The sequence below is a fragment of the Acinonyx jubatus genome, chromosome A3 (assembly GCF_027475565.1).
Source record: "Acinonyx jubatus isolate Ajub_Pintada_27869175 chromosome A3, VMU_Ajub_asm_v1.0, whole genome shotgun sequence".
Taxonomy (NCBI): Eukaryota; Metazoa; Chordata; class Mammalia; order Carnivora; family Felidae; genus Acinonyx; species Acinonyx jubatus.
The window spans coordinates 64,343,807-64,363,384 of NC_069388.1; the positions used below are offsets into that span (position 1 = coordinate 64,343,807).

General features: G+C 49.6%; 1 protein-coding gene across 6 annotated transcripts in view; it reads left to right on the top strand.

The window, feature by feature from the left end:
- PRKCE (protein kinase C epsilon) overlaps nucleotides 1-19,578 on the top strand; it is a 494,970-nt gene that overhangs the window by 308,584 nt on the left and 166,808 nt on the right. For all 6 annotated transcript variants that reach the window (XM_027072535.2, XM_027072536.2, XM_053200551.1 and 3 more), the window contains 4 exons: nucleotides 2,988-3,147; nucleotides 5,232-5,266; nucleotides 6,460-6,545; nucleotides 10,613-10,742. In XM_027072535.2, the coding sequence (XP_026928336.2) occupies nucleotides 2,988-3,147; nucleotides 5,232-5,266; nucleotides 6,460-6,545; nucleotides 10,613-10,742 (411 nt within the window). The remainder of the gene's footprint in view (nucleotides 1-2,987; nucleotides 3,148-5,231; nucleotides 5,267-6,459; nucleotides 6,546-10,612; nucleotides 10,743-19,578) is intronic.

A 19,578-nucleotide genomic window follows, 5' to 3' on the forward strand; every position in this document is an offset into this window, starting at 1 on the left:
CCCCTTTCTCCTATTGCCTGTCCTACTACTACTGTGTACATGGCAGGTGGGGAGGTCCTCAAGGGAGCATGAAGTTTGCCTGTGTTCTTCCCCTCCTATAGCCTTCTGTTTTCACGCATCTTTGACACAGAATGTAACTCATGAGGCAGTGTGGATGTGCTCTGGGGGCAGGAGTGGCCGAACCTTTGGGGGAAAGTTCAGTCTGACAATCAGACTAAGGGGAATTATTCTTGGCTGTCTGTCTAACCTGTCCCCAGGACCCTCCCCTCACCCGCCACAGACATTAAACAGCTTCTCTCCAGGTGTGAGTGCACCCCTCCAAGAGATCTTTAAAAATCAGTGGGGTTAAATTAATGGGATGCTGTGTTAACGTATCAAATCATTGGAAACAGAGTCTAGAAGTTTGATTTGGTCCCTGGTCATTTCTGTAAAAAGTTGAGAAATGAGGCCTTCAGGGATACCTGTAACCCCCGTTCCAGCAGGACTCCCTTGAGGAAACTAGATTGGACTCATCATGAGTTTCACTGAAAACACAACGTTCCAGGGTCAAAATGACTAGTGAGCTTGAGGGATTTGCAAATCAAATTGCACCTTAAATGCAATAGGAGGCCAACTTACTATTTCAATGTGTCCCATGGGGAATCCGGTGAAGGCAGTTAGAGGTTGCCTTTTGCAGAGAATTTCCATCCTCTGGCCTCAGCTGCCCAGGCCTGGAAATTGGCGTCTGGATTTTTGTAGATGAGGTTTGTAGCAAGTAAGGGCTGCATAGATTCTTTTTTTTTTTTTTTTTTTTTTTTATTAACCATGTTTTTTTTTTTCCTCCTTATAAAAATGGTAGAATATTCTGAATGCAGTGAAAAGTAGGAAGCAGAAATGGAAGTCACCTATCATTGCACAATTGGGTGATGGTTGCCAGATTTCTTGATGTGTGTATATGTGTGTGTGTGTGTGCATGTCTCTGTGTTAAAACAGAACTGGAAAAGTAAATTTAAAAAATAAAATAAAACAGCTGGGATGTCCCCATAAGAATTTGGTCACCTGGGTCTTGGTCCCTAGGCTGTGGCAGGGTAGGAGGTGGGCTTTCCATATTCCATATCTTTCTGTGTCAGAGACTTTTTGAAATAATAAGCACCAGTTAGAAAGGGGACCCAGGCAGGCTGGGGGCCAGGAAGTGGGGGGGTCCGCAGGCAGACCCCCCATCGGGGTCTCAGGGTCTGTGCTGGGGATCAGCAGCTCTGCCTGTCTGCTTGGAGGCTGCTTCGCTCTAAAAGCCCACACTGGGCATGTGCTTCTGTCTTGCCTTTCCCTCCAGTTTTACGTCCCTCCACCCCTACCCTCTCTGCCTTGACCCCACAGCTGCCCTTGGAGTCAGCAGCTGTTTGGCTCACACAGGTGCCCTCCACTGCAAAGAACCTTATTTTCAAAGGGGTCTGGGAGGAGCCGTGTTTCTTCTCCCCAGTAACGGTACTGCCACGGTGGCATATTGAGTGTGGGGGGACTTTTGGGAGCATGGAGCTTTTTCAGTGCCATGTAGGCGACCTTCCAGGGCCTGCAGTAGTACTGGGAACCAGGCAGGAGAGTAGAGCCTACCTTCCCTACCCTCGGAGAAGCTAAAGGCAACTCAGCCCTTGTGTTATGAGAGCTTTGAGGCTTTGCTGTTGGGAAAGTGGGCTGTCCCCCAAAGCAATGTGTGGACAGTGGAACGGTGGCTTCTCCCCGCTGTCTGGGTTAGAACCTGGGCTCCACCACTTGGTAGCTGTGTTCGCGAGAACAGGAGACGTGAACTCTCTATTCCTCAGTTGGCACACCTATGAAGGGGGGATGCTATCAGTATCCTCAAGAAAGGGTGGTTGTAAGGATTCAGTGAGCACCTGCCACCAGAGTAAGCCCTCTGTGAGCATTAGCCGTTATTATCATTGTACTAATCTGCTGGGCTCCCATGACAAAATGCCATAGACGGGGTGGTTTCGACAGTGGAAATGTATTTCTCATAGTTTTGGAGGCTGTGAGTCTGAGATCAAGGTGCCAGCATGGTCAGGTGAGGGCCCTCTTCCCACCTTGTAGACACCCACCTTCTTGCTGTGTCTTCATAAAATAGAGAGCTCACATCTCTTCCTCTTCTAAGGGCACTAACCCCATCCTGGGAATCCCACCATCATGAACGCATCTCATTGGCAGGTAGAGCATCAGCATGTGAGTTGGGGAGGGGGGAGACATAAGCATTCAGTCCATAACAATCACTATTATTGTTGTTGTCATTTATTAGCCCCCTTGCAGGACTTACTTAGGTTTGCAGCAACCTCTCCTGTGGAAGGAAGGAAGAAATGGGGACAGTCCTTTTGTCTCCAGTGAGGTCTTCAAGTCCACGGTGGTGGGTCTTGAGCCTTCTGGAAAACCGCTCTTACAGTGTTATATTTCCCTTTCCTTTTGACCTTCGGGAAAAGGCTCCTGGTTGTCCTAGGCTGGAAGAGGGGAAGGAAGAAAAGTCAGATTTGGTGGCTGCTTCTCTGGGCCAGGCAGCTGGGTGCAGAGGGCTCACACCACCGACTCCACAGCACCCTGTGTTTTCAGCACTGTTATTCCCATTTACAGAGGGCCAGGCCTTCAGAGGCTCCAGGCAGGGAAACGCCGCTGTCTAAGGTCACACTGCAAGAAGCTGCAATAAAGCTCAATAAAGCTTGAGCCTGTGGGTTCCCACACCCTTGCAGCCGGGGGATGGAGCAGCCACAGGACCAGGGCAGGACTGGGATTGGGATGGATTTGGAGGGCGCCACTGGTGCAGGGAAAGGCACACTTTGGGCCTTCCTGCCCTGAGTGGTGCTCCCTTGCTGGGGCTGGGCAGTGAGGCTCAGACCCCGGAGCCCCTCAGCCGGTGAATGCTGCCCCCACGCCTCTCCCACTCCAGGCACCGAGAGTGGGGTGGGCGGTCTCTTGTGAGGTGTGCTAACCCAGATTGTGTTTTCTTCTCTGCCCTTGTCCTTCCCCAGCCCCTAAAGACAATGAAGAGCGAGTGTTCAGGGAGCGCATGCGGCCCAGGAAGCGGCAGGGGGCCGTCAGGCGCAGGGTCCACCAGGTCAACGGCCACAAGTTCATGGCCACCTACCTTCGGCAGCCCACCTACTGCTCTCACTGCAGAGATTTTATCTGGTAAGGCCCTCTCTCCCGGGAACTTCTAGCTATGCCTTCTCTGAGGCAAGGAGTCGGGGAAGCGGTGTCGGAGAATAGAAACTTTATTTTTAAAGCGCTGATGTGCTTTATGTCCTCTATTTGATTGGAGAAGACTTTTCTGGAAGGCTAAATGAATGTTTAGTGCTTGGGAAGGGGAGATAAATGGGAAGAACAAACCATGGTTCCTGGTGACTTAATACTTAGAATCATATCACATATCACGTTTAAGGAGTTAAAAGTTTATAACTAGTAATGGTATATTGTGATGTATTTTTTTTTTAAGAATCCTTCTCTTTTAGAGACACAAGCTTAATTATTTACAAATCATGTGTCTGGGATTTGTTTAAAAATGATCTGGAAGGAGAGGACAGGGGCTTGGGGTAAAGGACATAATACTGGCCACGTGTTGATCATTGTTGGAGGTGGGTGATAGACCCGTTACATTTATCTCTTTATTTTTGTATACATCTGAGTTTTTCCATTATAAAGCCTAAAAAATACTTGATTGCCAATACCTGTAATTCCAAGCAGTTGTTAATAACTGTTCTAACAGTGGTGCTACCAGGGTGGCCAGATTTCAGAGGAGTGAGAGAAGAGCATCGGCTGGAGTGCTCAGGGAAGGCTTCCTAGAGGAGGTGGCATTTCTTTTTTCATGATGGCTGGGATTTGGTAGGCAGAGACAGGTTGTAGGCCTTTTGAGGAAGTGGAGAAGGATAAGGGGCACTTGCTTGGGTATTGGAGGGGGGATTTTAAGGAATACCTACCATGTGCCAGCCTTTCTCTTAGGCACTGAAAATGTCTAATTCAATCTTCCCAGTGTCCTACAAGCTTTGTATTATCAAACCCAGTTCATTAACAACAGTGCTGAGGCTCAGAAATGAAAACAAGACTAGTCTGGCATCCCCCAGGTATGAAGTGTCAGAGGCCCGACGGAAAGCTTTTTCTGACATCCCACCAGCCTTTCTGGCAACCTCTCTGAGCTCTTGAAGTTTGCCAGTATACTTGGATCCTGTGTGGCGGAGAAAGAGTGAGGCCAGTCTGCAGCATGGATCATGCCAGGGGATGTTTGAATTGGACTCTGAGGACCCCCCGGATTCCCAAGGTGTCCAGGAGTGGCTTGTCTTGTCCTTGTGGTTTTCCAGGACTAGCCACCGAGGTTGGCATGGGCATCTGAGGCGGTGCAGATCAGAGCAAACTCGACTCGATGGAAGCAGAAATAACACCCCACTCCCACCCACAGATACATTTCACCCCCAAGGCTGCTTCTGCCCTCTGACCTCCATTTTCTGTATTTCGGTCATAAGTTGTGTGTTTGGAGGGAGTAGGCTGTGAGTGCTGAGATTTATGGATTCGGCTCTCCTCTGAGCCCATGGTGAGCTCCACGGGGCTCTAGGCTTCCTGAGGCACTGCCCCCAAGTGGCGTCTGGCTGCTCTTGCTGGGCTGGGAATTGCAGATTGCCCCCTGGCCATTTGGTGGTGGTTCACTGAGGACAGGGCCCAGGCCAGGTTGGTTGGATTGTTCTGTGTCCATTGGTCCAGATGGTCCATCTTGTCCATCCATGCTGACCCAAACCCTGCTCCAGGGAACCCTACGCCTGCCATGGAGGGAACCTCTAACATTGGCCTTCACCACAGAGTACACTGAACCCCTAGTCCTGGCCACAGGCTGACCTGGAACTCTTGACTGCTTCTGGAATGCCCAGGAAATGTATCTATAAGCTGCAGCCTGCCTACATGATTACCCACAAGGAACAGCACGTTTGACTAATCAAGGCCTGCCTTGAGCAGACAGAGTCTTTGTGGCTTTCCAGAACACTAATGGCCCCACTGGAATGGCTGTTTGTCTAGGGAGCCAAGACCTGATACTGACCAAACTCTATATTCATCCCAAGCACTGGGTCTACCCTCTGATGCCGATTTTAAAGCACCCTGCAAGTGGGCGTGAAACCACTAGCTGGTCCTCCCGTGTACTCAGTGCATTGTGGGTGGTGGCCAGAATGGGGTGGCTTTGTATGGTTTTTGACCTGCTAAATTTTATTAAAAGGTTGTATTCTTCTTTTCAGGGGTGTCATAGGAAAGCAGGGATACCAGTGTCAAGGTAAGAGACATTGTATGAACTAAATCCTTGGGGGCCCACAGGCCTATCGGGATCAGTGACACGGGAAGCGTGTGCTGGGTTTGACAACATTTGAAGGCTCCATACTGTTTGCCTGCTTATGGTCCCTCTGTGAGAAGCAAGACCCTGCTTTTCTTTGTCCCTGCCTGGCCCTGGCTCCTGCATTCACATATGAGAGCAGAGTACCTGGGGGTGCCACCCGTCTCCAGGTGTCCTAGGGGTCTTAGCATCTTTCCTGGTGAGACACAATAGTGCCCTTTGGAGGCCCCACTCTACAAGGAGCTGGGCTTTGTGTCTCCTGTCTGCTCCCTCCTTCTCTCGCTCCCTGGAGAAGTTCCCTCACCTCGTTTCACTCCTATCACCCAATGGCCCTTGCTGATTCTCTTTTTTTAGTGTCTACTGTGGAATCTTTAGCTCTTAAGCATTTAAGACTCACTTGAAGTTACTGCAGATTGTTTATTTCTGGTTCTTTGGCAAAAATGCTAGGTCAGGTTGTCTAGGACTGGAGGGTGGATATGCGCTTGTGGTCATGTCAGCCACTGGTTAAGTTGGGTCTCACCCCTGGGGAACTTGGATAGGTTCTTTTGGACCTTCCCATGTCCTTAGGGTATCACGTGTACAAACAGTTGCTTACCTCTTCCACCACACTGCCCCATGACACTGATGACACAGCTACAGGCCGCTATGAAATTAAACAAAAATGTTCGGCACGTAAGGGCACAGCCAGATCAAAAAGCTTAGGAACTCCTGTGCCACAAGACATCCATTCCCCTGCTGCAGTGTTTGCTATCGCAACATTGACGTTCCAGAGTGGACCACAAGGCTGCTGCAGTACCTTTAATAGACCTGCTTCACGGAAGGGAAACTGTTCCCTGACCTTGGCGTAAAGAAGCAGGGAAATTGATCGGTACTTCTGGAACTAGAGAAAAGTGCTGACGCCCTCTGGGTGTGAGTGGTGCATTCTTCTCCAGAGCATTTAGGAAACCCTAATGGCTCTGATGGCAAAGTGCTTTGAAATGACGAAGCACGAAGGGCTTCAGCCAGGATATTACTTTAAGACTTGGTGACAGAAGGGGCGTGGCTCCCCTCAGCCCTCTGCTCAGAGCTGAATCTTGGGTTGGGCACCTCCCTACCCCCCACTTGTTGCTCAGCCTTCCGTTTTTTGCTGTTTGCAGTTTGCACTTGCGTGGTCCACAAGCGATGCCATGAGCTCATAATTACGAAGTGTGCGGGATTAAAGAAACAGGAAACTCCCGACGAGGTAACTATTTCTAACATTGAAATTCTGGGCTTTCTTCTCTGCCACTCCCACCCTCCCCTGCCTCCTCCAGGTTCCCTGAGAAAATCCTTATCTCTCTGAGCTCTCCTTGCTTTCTTCATTGTGTTTGATCAAAATTAAAGCAGTTGTCTACAGCCTTCCAGCGTGAGGCACACTCTGCAGAATGAGCGTGGCTCAGAGTCAGGTTTGCGTCTCTGGACGTTGTGCCAAGAGCCGTGTGACCCCAGAGCTAAAGCCTGTGAGGAAAATGTGAATTGGTTTATGTCATTATCTCATTGGAACGGAAAAGTAGCTAGCTGACATGTCAGTAGCTCCACACTGTTTATAAACAGTGTGAGACAATGCACAAGCAGGGACCTTTCTTTATGAGGTGATGGGGGAACGGAGTAGAAGCAGCAGACCCAAGAAACACTAAGGAGGTGGAAATAGCCACAGTAATAATAAGAGCCAACATTCACTGGATACTTCCCATGTCCCGATTTCAGTACTTCATCGAATATTATTTAATCTCATAACAGTTTTAATGAGATCAATGCACTTACCATCTTCATTTTGCAACAAAGAGAGTAGAAGCACAGAGGGGTCAAATTAATTGGCCCCAGATCACACAGCTGCTATGTGAAAGAGCCCCATTCAAACCCAGATGGTCTGTTCTAGAAGAGTCTGAGCCCTTGACCGCCAGACTTCATTGTCTCTTATCCTTACCAACTAGTATTGGATTGGTTATTAGGGAAGGTCGCTAGGGGTAAGGAAGCAAGGTGATTCAACAGTGAAGGTAGAGTCCTCCTAACTAAGCAAGTGGGAGAAGAGCGTGACTGAGAGTTTGGATGTTATCTGTGTTCACAACAGTTGATTTCAAAGGCATGCTTTTAATTCTTGGTGAAATAAATACAGTTATAATCATAGGACATTAGAATTGGGGGTCAGAGAGACCCTCGGTGGCTTCATAATCAAGTGGATTTTTAATGTGTCTTCCAAAAGGAATGACTTACAGGACCTTCTACTCCTTAAATAATTCAACCAAATGGCATCCTTGCATCTGAAGCATCTCCTATCTTTCATTTCCCTTTGCTTTCACGCGGTCTCCAGAAAGCAGCAAGGGACAAAGCTTGGGTGAAGTCTTCCATGTCCCCGAGGGGCAGGCAGCCCAGGGTAGAACTTTCCATGTCCCCAAGGGGCAGGCAGCCCAGGGCACTGAAGTTGTTTGCAGGAGCTTTACTGTCATGGTGGAAACTGCAGGTCGTCCCTACCTGGGCCTCCTGGCTCCGGCACCAGGATCGTAACCCGAATAGATTGTCACCCTTGTTACTCTTCTAGTAAATGAGAGATACATGGCTGGCTCGCTGTCCATCTCTGTTCCTTCCTCTGGACAGTCCTCTGAGCACTGCCTGTATACCAGCTACTGTACATGTCCCTCAGAACCAGGAGGAACACACAACTCCTGCCCTCCAGGATCTCACAGGTTTCATCCACTGAGAGCCCCTGGATATTTCTCCAGCTTTTTCCTGTCTCCTTGGAGAGAAGAAGTCTCACATGAGCCCTCGGCCATGAGGGTTAGAGGGTTGAGATTTGAAATACCCACAGCAGCTTAGTCTGTGACCGAGTTCTTCTGTCTTTCCTGGCATATTGGCAGTGAATCGAAGTCACCGGTGAGGTGTGTTCCCACACTCGGCGGGTCTCCCAAGGGAGATAAGTTGTCAAGGCTTGAGGACGGGGGCTGTGGGCCGCTGCTCCCAGGACCGGTCTCCCTTAGCACTGGTGTACTGCAGCATACCTGGGCGACCGACATGCCCTCTGCCCAATATAGCACTGCTGGGGAGCATCCTTCGAGCTCATTTCTCCCCCCATAACTGCCTGCATGTGCATACACACGTGCACACACGTAGCTTTAAACACCAAATGTCTAGGGTCTTCCTCTGATCAGATGCTTTGGAACTTGGACACCGTGAGCACCCAGCTGGTGTTCTCTCCCTGTTTTGCATCCGGGGGTTAGCACTCCTGACACCCCTCTCCCCGCACTTCTGAGCGTGGTGACCAAGGAAAGCTCTCCTTCGTGTTACCTTCCCTCCTTCACTTTTTAACCTTCCAGTTTTGTCTTTCTGCTCTTTTCTTCCTCCCCATGAGCTCCGGGTTGGTTTCGCTCGCCCGTTTCTAGTCTTCCTTGGTAGAGTGGTGTGTGCACAGCTGGGCCCTGATGCGTGCGCTCTCGTGCCCGTTTCGCAGCCTCTCTGATTCTGTGGCTCTTGCACGTGCCCCACCCACCTCCCACCATTCTCCGACACCTTCAGGTCCTTAGGGAGCCCAGCTGAGAGTCACACAGCTCTCCCCACCCCTCCCTGAACTTCCTAGTTCCTGGATACTTCCCCATCTCTTCACCTGTGTCTGTCACCCATATCCCTGTGAGGCTCATCCTGGGAACCACGACCCTGTTCTCCACGTAGGTCCACCACATTCTTCAGCATTTGCAGGAAGAGGGTGGGTACAATGATGTACATCCTTCGGGGTGGGCAGGCACACATAGAGGTGAGGTGACTATATTCACTAATACATACACCTAAGCTATGCATCTAAGGAGGGGTGGGCGCAATTGTTTTCAGTAAATCAGGGGATCTTGTACTGGGGCAAGACCCTAATTGATAGCCCATGTGTCTCTAGCTGGGGTCAGTAAAATTCTGGCCCACTGGAAGAATCAGACTTTCTGTGCCTTGCTGCGAAGGCGAGTGACCCTGAGTGCGTGTGCGTGTGCACAGGCACGCCTCCACATTTGTGCTCAAGTCTGCATCCACACCTTTGTCATGTCTGTGTCTCGCTTTCCCCCGTTTGATGCTCCCCCCCCCATGGGGGCCTTTCATTCACCAGTACGCAGCGAGCCAAGGACAGCTTCTTTGCGGCCTGCTTTGTACCCCCTGATTCCCAATGTAACAAGAGCGACTTTCTTCCCAGTCCATGGGGTCTCAGGTGTTGGTCCCTGCCCGTTTTGAGGGGGACCTGGTTTATGTGGCTGCTTTGCTAGGGACATAGGTGGAGAGTGGCTCCACGGAGGGGCACAGGAGACCCAAAATGGTGGACCATGCTGATGACCCCTCATTTCCGTGTGTCTTGTCCACCCCACAGCCCTGTGACATTAGGTGGGATAGGGGGTGCTGTCCTTATTTGCCCAGGTAAGGAATCTGCAGCCCCATGAAGTCACGGAACTTGTCCAAGACCTCACAACTGGTTGGTGGCAGACCCAGGCCTGCAGATCAGGTTCCCCGACTCATCCTCCAGTCCTTCCCCATCCGTCTTGCCACCTTGTCTTTACCCCTTTTCAGTAACGGGTAAGTGGCAACAGAGTAGTTAAAAGGCCTGGGCTCTGAATTCACACTTGTGGGCATCAAATCCTGGCTCTGCCACTCCTCAGCTTCCAGGCATGCTTCTTAATCTCACGCTGCCTTAACTTCCCCGTCTGTAAACTCAGGCTAATGATGGCATCTAGCCCGTAGGTGCTGGTGAGGCTTCACTGTGATGGTAGTGCCTGGCCTGTGGCCAGCACTGGTAGCTTAGTGCCCGTAGTGGTCACAACTCTGCATTAGCATTCCGTACCACAGTGATTGTCCCAATGGATGGCCGACAGTCTCCACAGCTGTGCTGGGTTTTCAGGGTGTTTATGGAATCTGCCCACCATCAAGCTGCTGAAAGACTGCCCAGGTGCAGCTTCCATGCCCAAAGCGACATTGAAAAGCACACGGCGACATCTCCTCAAAAGCCAAAACATGAGGTACGAAGTGGGTGCTGTGCACCGTGAGAGTTTGAAGCCTGCGGTCCTGGAGGGACCACACAGGGGAGCAGGCCTGCCCTCGCAAGGTCAAACCGATAGGTGGAGAATGAGTTACAGGCATCAGGAGCAGAGGTCCAGGGAGGTTCTCTTCACCTCGTTTGTCAGGGAAGCTTCCAGAGCCCCGCTCGGACCTGGCCCCCTTCAGCGGTCATGCCTTCTGGGAGCTCCAGCACTAAGCACGCCGGGCTGTGAATGAGCTTGGCAGTGACCCTGTGTTTTGCCGTCCCTGCAGGTGGGCTCCCAGCGGTTCAGCGTCAACATGCCCCACAAGTTTGGTATCCACAACTACAAGGTCCCCACCTTCTGCGACCACTGTGGGTCCTTGCTCTGGGGCCTCTTACGGCAGGGTTTGCAGTGCAAAGGTAAGGCGCCCCATGCCCGGCCCTCACCCTTCCGTACTCGTGTGTCCCCTTGGTCTCCTTTTTGAAAAATCTTTGTTCCCCAGTAAGTTCCAGGTCTGGCCAGAGGACTGAGCCCAAACCCTTATTTGGCTCTTATTAGTTACTTGTGAATTTGTTAAACAATCGCCGTGCAGATGGCGGCCAAAGAAACTCCACAGAGCGGATGTGGAGGGGGGAGGTGTGCTTCTTCCATCAGGACCATGAACAAGGCAGAGCAACACGATGAGTCTATAAAAGTGTAGAAATAATTTAAGGAAAAGATAGGTTGGAGCAGAGGAGAAAGAAATATTTCTGGAGAGAGGACCCGAAAGAAGTAATACCTTGTCACGATCCATGGTTCCGAGCTTACTCTTGGGAGGAGCCATGTTAGGACCCTATCACCTAAGACGTCTTATTGATCCTTCATAGGTCTGTTCCATAGGTGATATTATTCCTATGACCCTGAGGCTCAGCAACTAAGTAACTTGCTCATGCCACACCGCTTATGAGTAAAAATAAGGTTTGAACCTTGACTCTTGAGCCTCGACTTCCTTCCTCTGTTTCCTGTTGTCCTGCTCATGAATTGTCTTCTGTTCGGATGAGATGGGTAACAATACATAATAATGTGGGGAGGAGGGAACATGCTCTGGGGATCTGAATGGAGTGCTTAGTTTCATGGGCTGGTCCAGTTGGCATGCAGCATTGGACATTCATGAACTGTTGGGATTTGTACTGAATATATTATTAATAAATTCCCACTATGGAAAAATTAAAGGTAAAGGATAAAAAGGAAACTGGAGGCCATGAACAGGCCGGTCATTGAAGGATCCCAATGAGAAATTATGAGGACTGGAAACAAAGTTTATAGGTGTAGAGGGAATAAAGAGAAGGAGAGTAACTTAAGAGATACTGAGGAGTGATTTATTGGATGTGTGACCAGATCCAACTGGGAGGGCAGTGACACCATTCGCTGAGAGGAAATAGGAGAGGAGATCAGGCTAGAGGCAAAGATGGTGGAGTTGAGTTGAGGACATATTACCTTTGAGGTGCCTGTGTGAAATCTACCAGAGCTAACTTTTGGGCGTTCTCATTGAAATTTGGGGTGAAGGCTATGGTGAGCATCCAGACTTGGGATTTGTCAATGTAGTAGTTAAAGGTATAGTAGGTAGTACTTAAAGCTATAAAGTTCATCCCTGGAAGAACCTGAGCGTCGAGAGAGAGGGTAACACCCTGAGGTTTGGGGGAGGAAGGTTACCAGCATTCGAGGATGAGCCTGCAGAGGCTATGGCGGGACTTCAAAGGTAGGAGGAAAGGTCTTGAGGAAAGGCATCGCGGAAGACAAAGAGGGAGAGAGTATTTAAAAATGTTCAAAGGAAGTGATAAGTGGCGCCAGATGTTTCCAAGAGGTCATTCAAGGTAAGAAGTAGAACATAGAGTTGGATTTAACTCTCAGGCGGCCTCTAGTGACCTCCTGACAGGAGGTGTCTTGGTGGGATTGAAGGCCAAGTGTGGAGGCTGTAGATGAAGTATTTTCAGAATGTTTTTAAAAAAGGTAATGAGGGAAAAGACTGTGAGAATAGGAGAGATTAGTGAGCTGGGAGGGAGAGGAGTGGGCCTTGGGGAGAAAGATGGACACCCCTCCTGCCAGGTGGACAGGAAGCCTCGAGGCCAGGCACAGGTGCGGATGTGTTTCCTGTGTCAGGGGTAGGAGGTGAGGACACAAGGTGACCCTTTAAGTTCTGACTCTGTTGAGGGCATTGCGCGAGAGTCCCCTTGTCTTCTGAACGAGGAGATCCCTTTCGAAGTCGAGGTAAGGAGTGGGTGGAGGGTGTGCGAGGTGGTGCAGGTTGGAAGCGGCTATGCTGGAGACCGAGGGCACCCTGATTAGGGGCAGGAGGAAGTTCTGGCTGTCCACACATCTGTCCTGGGTGAGCTCTCCAGACTTTCAGACCAGCATTCCCGCACACGACCCTGAGACAAAGAAGCAGGGCCTGCCCGAAATCCTTCTTGACACTAAGTGACATCAAAACAGTGGAAGAGGAGGGAGTGAGCGGAGCAGGACTCTCGAGTGTTGTTGGCAGAGGAGTGACGCTTTTAGAGACTGTTGAGTGGGGTTGCCGGGAAGCACAGCGCTGCTTTGGATGCCACTCTGATAAGGCCATGTCTGGGTTTCAGTAAATATATTACTGACTGATCAATGTGGGGAATCTAAATGAAAATACCATCATCTCATAAATATTGACATCTTAAGAAAGCCTCCCAGGCACCCAGATGTCACTGCCAGGGCTGTAGGGTCCCTGGATGACCCTAGAAGAAGGCAGGACTCAGGGACGTGTATTCAGCTGTTTTGGCAGGAAACGCTCTCATGCCAGCTCAAGCAGAGGAAGGGGACAGTGAGGCTACCTACAGCAAGGATACCTGTTCCCAGGAGCCCAGAGCAGCGGATGGGAGGCAGGCCACACAGACTTCAAGGCCAAGGCTGTCAGAATATAGGGTCCCCAGCACACGTTCACAGGTCTCCCCTCTCCTGTTCCCCTGTTACCGTGGTGTGGTCACTCCCTCTTACTCCTTCCCTATCCTGGCTACCTCTCCCCCACCCTTAATTAACAGACTATTTTTAGAGCAACTTTAAGTCTATAGCAAAAGTGAGAGAAATGTACAGAGACTTCCCATATACCCCCTGCACCCACATACACACAGCCTCCCCACCATCAATGTGCCCCCCACCAGTGGTACGTTTGTTACAATGGCTCAGCCTCCATTGCCACAGTAGGACCCTGGGGACCCAGTGTCCCTAGCTTTCATTAGGATTCACTCTTAGAGTTGGACATTCTTTGGGTCTTGACAAATGTACAGTGACCTGAATCCACCCCCATGGTATCTACAGAATGCTTTCCTTGCTCCAGATCTCCTGTGTTTACTTCTCCCTTTTGATCCTTTCTCAACCTCATGTCTTTTTGCTCCTGCGGACCCCTTACCCTGTAGGGAGGGTAATGGTCTGAAGAGGCCAGCAGGATTCAGAGCAGGGGCCCCTCTTGCCTGGGTCTGAGTCTGGTTCTGCTGCTATGATTGCTGGAAAAAAAAAAAAAAAAAAAAAAAAAAGAAACCAGGAATTAGAGACCTGCCCAGGGGCCTAGAGCACGTTCCTGTGGGGCCAGAGCTTACCCCACCTGCCTCCGATCTCTGCTCCATGCCCTCTCCTGCTCTGGAAGCCTCCATCAGGTTCCCACCTTCGCTGGATCATGCTGGCTTGGTCCCCTAGGCTGGGGCCCTGGTCCCGTGGCCCATGCCTTCAGCTTTGTTGTCTCCCTCCTGTGAATAGGGTCACGTATTTTCAGTGAAACCGTTTTCTTGAGAGCTTGGGTCTACAGGGAAGGACCCACGGGGCTGTCTTGGTTAATCTCCCTTCAGCCTAAAATTGCCTGAGCCCTGTGGGTTCATGGGTTGTGTGTGTATTCCCCTAAAGACCGTCCCTCTGTCGGCCAGGTAGAGGGAACATAACCACCCTGTTTTACTGGTGGGGGATGGAGAACTGGAGTGCACGAGGAGGATACAGGCAGGGACCCACAGGGACCCACCTCTGTCCTCTGGGCTGTCCCCTCCCCGCCCACGGCCCGGAGGCACTGGACCCTAAGGAGGACACTCACCAACACTTGTTGGGTAACCGAGCTCCTTAGTAAAGGGTGGAAAAACACCAGCACTAAGTACGCAGACAAAACATTTCATCTCTTTTTTCTTAGGACTCAGGTGCCCGTAGAGTCTGCATCTCTCTCCGGATTCATTCATGGGTCTGCCTGAGCACCCCAACCACTGTTAGACCAGAAACTGGCTTCAGACATTCAGAGGCCAGCATCACTGAGCCCCTGATGCATGTGAATCCTTGTTCTTCACTTTATTTTTAAATGTTTATCAATTTTTGAGAGACAAAGAGAGACAGAGCATGAGTGCGGGAGGGGCAGAGAAAGTGGGAGGCACAGAATCCGAGGCAGGCTCCAGGCTCTGAACTGTCAGCACAGAGCCCAACGTGGGGCTCGAACTCATGAACTGCGAGATCATGACCTGAGCCAAAGTCAGACGCTTAACTGACTGAGCCACCCAGGTGCCCCAATTCTTCACTTTATTTTAACTGCTCGGCTTCCCCTATGTGACCTCACCTGCACCATGAACCTCTCCAGCCCCTTTTGCACCTGTGTTTTATTTTTCCATTGACACATGGACTCAGTCCCCCTGGAGGGAAAGACACCTAATACCTTATGATTTTTCTTTTCGTCTCTAAAGAAGATACACATTCTCACCTTCCTCGTAGCCTGCCTTCCATTTCTCTTCTGCCCACGATCCCCCCACACTCACATCTTCCAGCACAGCTGCCCTGAAGTCATCGGGCACTGAGGAGCAAGGCAGCAGAAAGCCAGATCCGTCTACACTGCTCACAGTGTGCCCTGCAGGGACCTGCAGAAGCGCTGGCGTTTTGTCATCCCCATGTGAGGTGGGCCCCCTGTGCCTGCATGTGCCATTCTGATTGCATCTCTGTCCCCAGGCAGGGGTGACGGTACCCTGGGGGGAAAGTCTGGCTGGGAGATTCCCAAAGAATCCTCCGGGCTCCCTGCCTTTCTCCGAGATCCCATCTTAATAACCGCCCTGCTCTGAGGCTGCTTTCATGGGCTAAGGAGCCAGAGTATCACTTACTCTCCAAGAAGTGATGAAGAATGGGTCAATTTGTTTGGGGACAAATGACCTAGGGGAGTTGTGGCCCATCGAGATCACAGGGTTAGAGTCTTGGAGGCTGTTTCGGTCCTGGTTCTATTATCTCCTGGCTGAGCAGTTGCAGGAGTCACTCTGGCTTGGTGACCCTGGGCTTGCTTCTAATCTCAGCTGCCCTCCTGCCTTCTGGGAACTGCAATGAAAATGGTGAACCGAGCCACCTTTGTGGCGTACTTTGGGGAGTGGCTGTGGGGAGCCAGAAAGACCAGAGAAAGGAAGAATCTTCCCTTCCTTCCCTCCTTCCTCTTTTCTTTTCTTTTCTTTTCTTTTCTTTTTTCTTTTCTTTTCTTTTCTTTCTCTTCTCTTCTCTTCTCTTCTCTTCTCTTCTCTTTTTTAAGTATTTTGGCCATTTGTAAAACACTAAACACACACAACAGTGATTTTATTCTCATCATTTCTGAAAATGTCGATCCTTTATTATTTTTCTAGCAACTTGGCTCCTTGTCATAACTTCAAATTTTGTTTGTATTTTTAGAAGGAAACAAACAAGAACAAGCAATATGTAAGTCATTCTCACTCTAAAAGATTCCAATAAGACTTAAAACTTCTATAAAAGATATTAAAGACCTTTTATGGTCTCTTTCTACTTCCATCCCAAGACTTAACTGCTATGGGTCCTTCCAGGGATGTTTTTGGGTATGTTTGCTGCATGGATACCTAAACTCGCTCGCTCACTCTGTGTTAGGTATCTATTGCTGCATAACAAGTTATTCTGGAACCTAGAGGCTTAAAACAACCAATATTATCTCAGAGTCTCTTTCCAGTTGCAGCTTGGCTTAAGTGCTTCTTGCTTAGAGTCTCTCATGAGCTTGTAGGCAAGCTGGGGCTCTGGTCTCATAGGAAGGCTTGACTGGAAGAAGATCTCTTCCAAGCTCGCTCATGTGGCTGTTGGAACCCCAGGTCCTTGCTGGTTGTTGGCTGGAGACATCAGTTCTTTGCCACGTGGGTGTCTCCTTAGGGCAGCTCACACTACGGAAGCCGGCTTCCTTCAGAGCAAACAAGCAAGAATGTGAACAAGGATGCCCAAAACAGAAGTCACAGCTTTTTGTAACCTCATCTCAAAAATGACATCCCATCACTTTTGACATTCTGTGTTCATGAGAACAGATTCCTACATTCAGCACACACTCAATGGGAAGGAATGACATGAGGGCATAGGTACCAGGAGGACCATTAGGAACCATCTTAGAAGCTGCCCACACCCCCCCACCCCATACGCCCATGCTTTCCTACACACACGTGTGATCACCTCCTCTGTGAGGGCTACTCTGACTACCCTTTTAAAAACTGAAGCTCTCACCTCTTACCTTCCATCCCCTTCCTTTGCTTGCTTTTTCTTTATGGCACTTATCGCCTTCTAATATTCTAAATTACTTATATATAATGTTTATTTCTCTCCAAGGGTCCATAAAGGCAAAAGGTTTTTTCCATCTGTTTTTCTATTTCCCCAGCATCTACGACAGTGTCTGATACCTTGGCACTCAATAAATATTTAATTAAATTGTCTATGCCTTGTTATGTAATTTGCTTTCTTGCCAGTACATCTTAGAGTATTTCCAAGTCAGTGTATATATAAGTTACCTCATTCTTTTTAATGGCTGCTTAATAATCCACATTATGACCATTCCATCCGTCATTTCAACGTTGCCCTCTTGAGGGACACTTACTTGTTTCTGCGGCCTCGCTATTTCAAGCTGCTGCAAACATCCTCGTATGTGTATCTTCACACATATGTATAAATAGTTATGGGACAAAGGCCCCTAGAAGTCCTGCAATAGCTTTAAGTCCTGGTCTTTGTGTGGTTGAATTGCATGAGGAGATAATTACATTAGGGGACTTTCGTTTGTTGTTTGTTTCTCTTTACATAACTGCTTTCCCTTCTTTTGCCTTGACGTTGGGTTTTGCATGAGTGGAAAATGCTTGTGTAGGGAGTTTAGGATCTCAGTCACTGTCACGTACTGGGGTCTGGTCTTTGAGTTGCCCTTATGCTGCCAACGTTCCGCTACTCTCTCGAGAGTTAAATTCATTTAAGAGCGTGGCACCCTGCTTTGTGCAAGGCATCATGGAGAACATGGAGATAGAGCATTATTTTAGCTTTCTAGCAACTTCCACCTTACTTGGGTGGTGAACATTAACAAGTTAAATAATAGTAAATCAAGCAGTGAGTCAGAAATAAGTGTGAGCAAGTCATGGGCAAGAGAGGCCCTCGGGACTCAGGCGGTCAGGACAGGCTTTTGAGGGTAGATGGGGCTTGAGCTATACCGTGAGGAGAAGGACCTGAACAGGAAGGAGGGCAAGAGGGAAGTGTAAGCAACCAGTTGAAGTGGAGGGCACGGAAGGAAGAAGCAGTTTTGTGCTCAGCACCAGAATGCCACGGGAGTCTGGTTGATTTGGATTCCTTTGCAGTGGCACCTGGCGATGTTGGGGGCCATGCTTGCATGTTCGGTGGAGCGTTCCATCAGCATTATCATCTGAAGAGTGCTGGGCAGCAGATAGTTGGTCAGTCAGTCCCTGGGAAGCTTTGACTGGTGGTTCCAGTGTGATCAGGGCTCCCAAATCTCTATCCAGTGACATTCGGTGCCCGGTGTGACCCGCCAGGCAGCTTCCCCTCTACCCTCCTTTATCATCTTCTGCCTGGGACTCCACAGTCTGTCATTCCTGCCCCATGCCAACCTGCATTACATAGTTACACCGTTTCCTATTGACAATTGTTTATCTTCTGCCTCCGAGCACGGCACGACCCTCTCTAACCTGCTATGGAATCAAACCAGCGCCCTGCCTCGTGCTCAAGGGCCAGATCACACTAACATAAAGAGAATTCTGCAGGACACGTGGGCCTGCCTCTCTCTTCAGGCATGGCTCCGTCATTGTTCTCAGAAGGCTGGCTGCTTGCTTTGGAAAATTTCCCAACAGCCTGACCCACCTTGGTACCATCCTTAATCTTCTCAAAGAAAAGGCTGCAAACATAGAAAATCTCTCCAAAGGACGGTAGAATGGATGATAGAAAACGTAGGTGAGTGCGTGGTGGCACTGCCCAGGACGCAGTAGGAGCTCAACAATTATGAGTAACTGGGAAGTAGCAGAATAATGATTGTCCTTTTAGAAGAGCCCCAGCAGGCCCTCTCTGTTTCTTCCCGGCATGAATTGTGCAGGTGAAACCACTGAAAATGGACATTCAAGGCAGTCTGGACAGGGAAACCTTAAAGGGCTGAGACTGGCAGCCCAGGGCTGATGGCCCTTGACTTTGGTGTTCACCAGTAGTGGTGGGGTGTGGAGGTGAGGAAGGACAGTGCGGGTGGTTTGTTTGGTCCCCATTAATGTGAGTGAACCTCAGGTTTCTTTTGGATCCAGCCAGCAGGGCCACATACTTTTATTGGTCTGTAGCCTCTGGGTATCACCCCCCAGCCTCCAGGGGACCCATGTGGCTGCCTGAATTATCTCAAGTTCCCCTTCCTCAGCCAGCTGTGCTGTCATGTTTCCAGACTTTTCAAAGCACTTTCAACGTCACTGTCTCGTGCCGTCCGTTTGAACTGACACATCATTGGGATTTGTTTTTTCTTACGTATTAAGAAAACTACATGGCTCTCTCGGGGAAGTAACAGAGTCTTTAAAAATAAAAAGCAAAATCTTTGAGGAAGAAAACAAAATTTTTAAAAGTAAAAAATGAAGTCCCTGAAGACTTTCTGTTCTCCTATCTGCCAACTCACTCTGATTGTGGTTTCGTTACGACAGGGTCAGCATTTTAACAGCAGAGGGCGCCAGAGGCTAAGTTATGTAGATCAGTTGCCCTTGCTAAGAAATCCTTTTAATTTGGTTGCTTTGTTCTTGTCCTTTCTGTCACCTCAAGAAGAGGCAGGAGAAAGCATTCACAGGGCTGGTGGGCAGGAGTAGTAAGGTGAGCTGAGTGTCAGAGGGTAGCATCTGCTACAGGGAGCGGGATAGGGAATTTAGAACAGAGGGCTGGGAGTACATGATGGGCCTGAGGATTTCCGGACCTCACTAGCAGTCATTCAGTGAATGCAATCAGCACCTTGGCTAGGCTGCAGGGGAGCTTCCT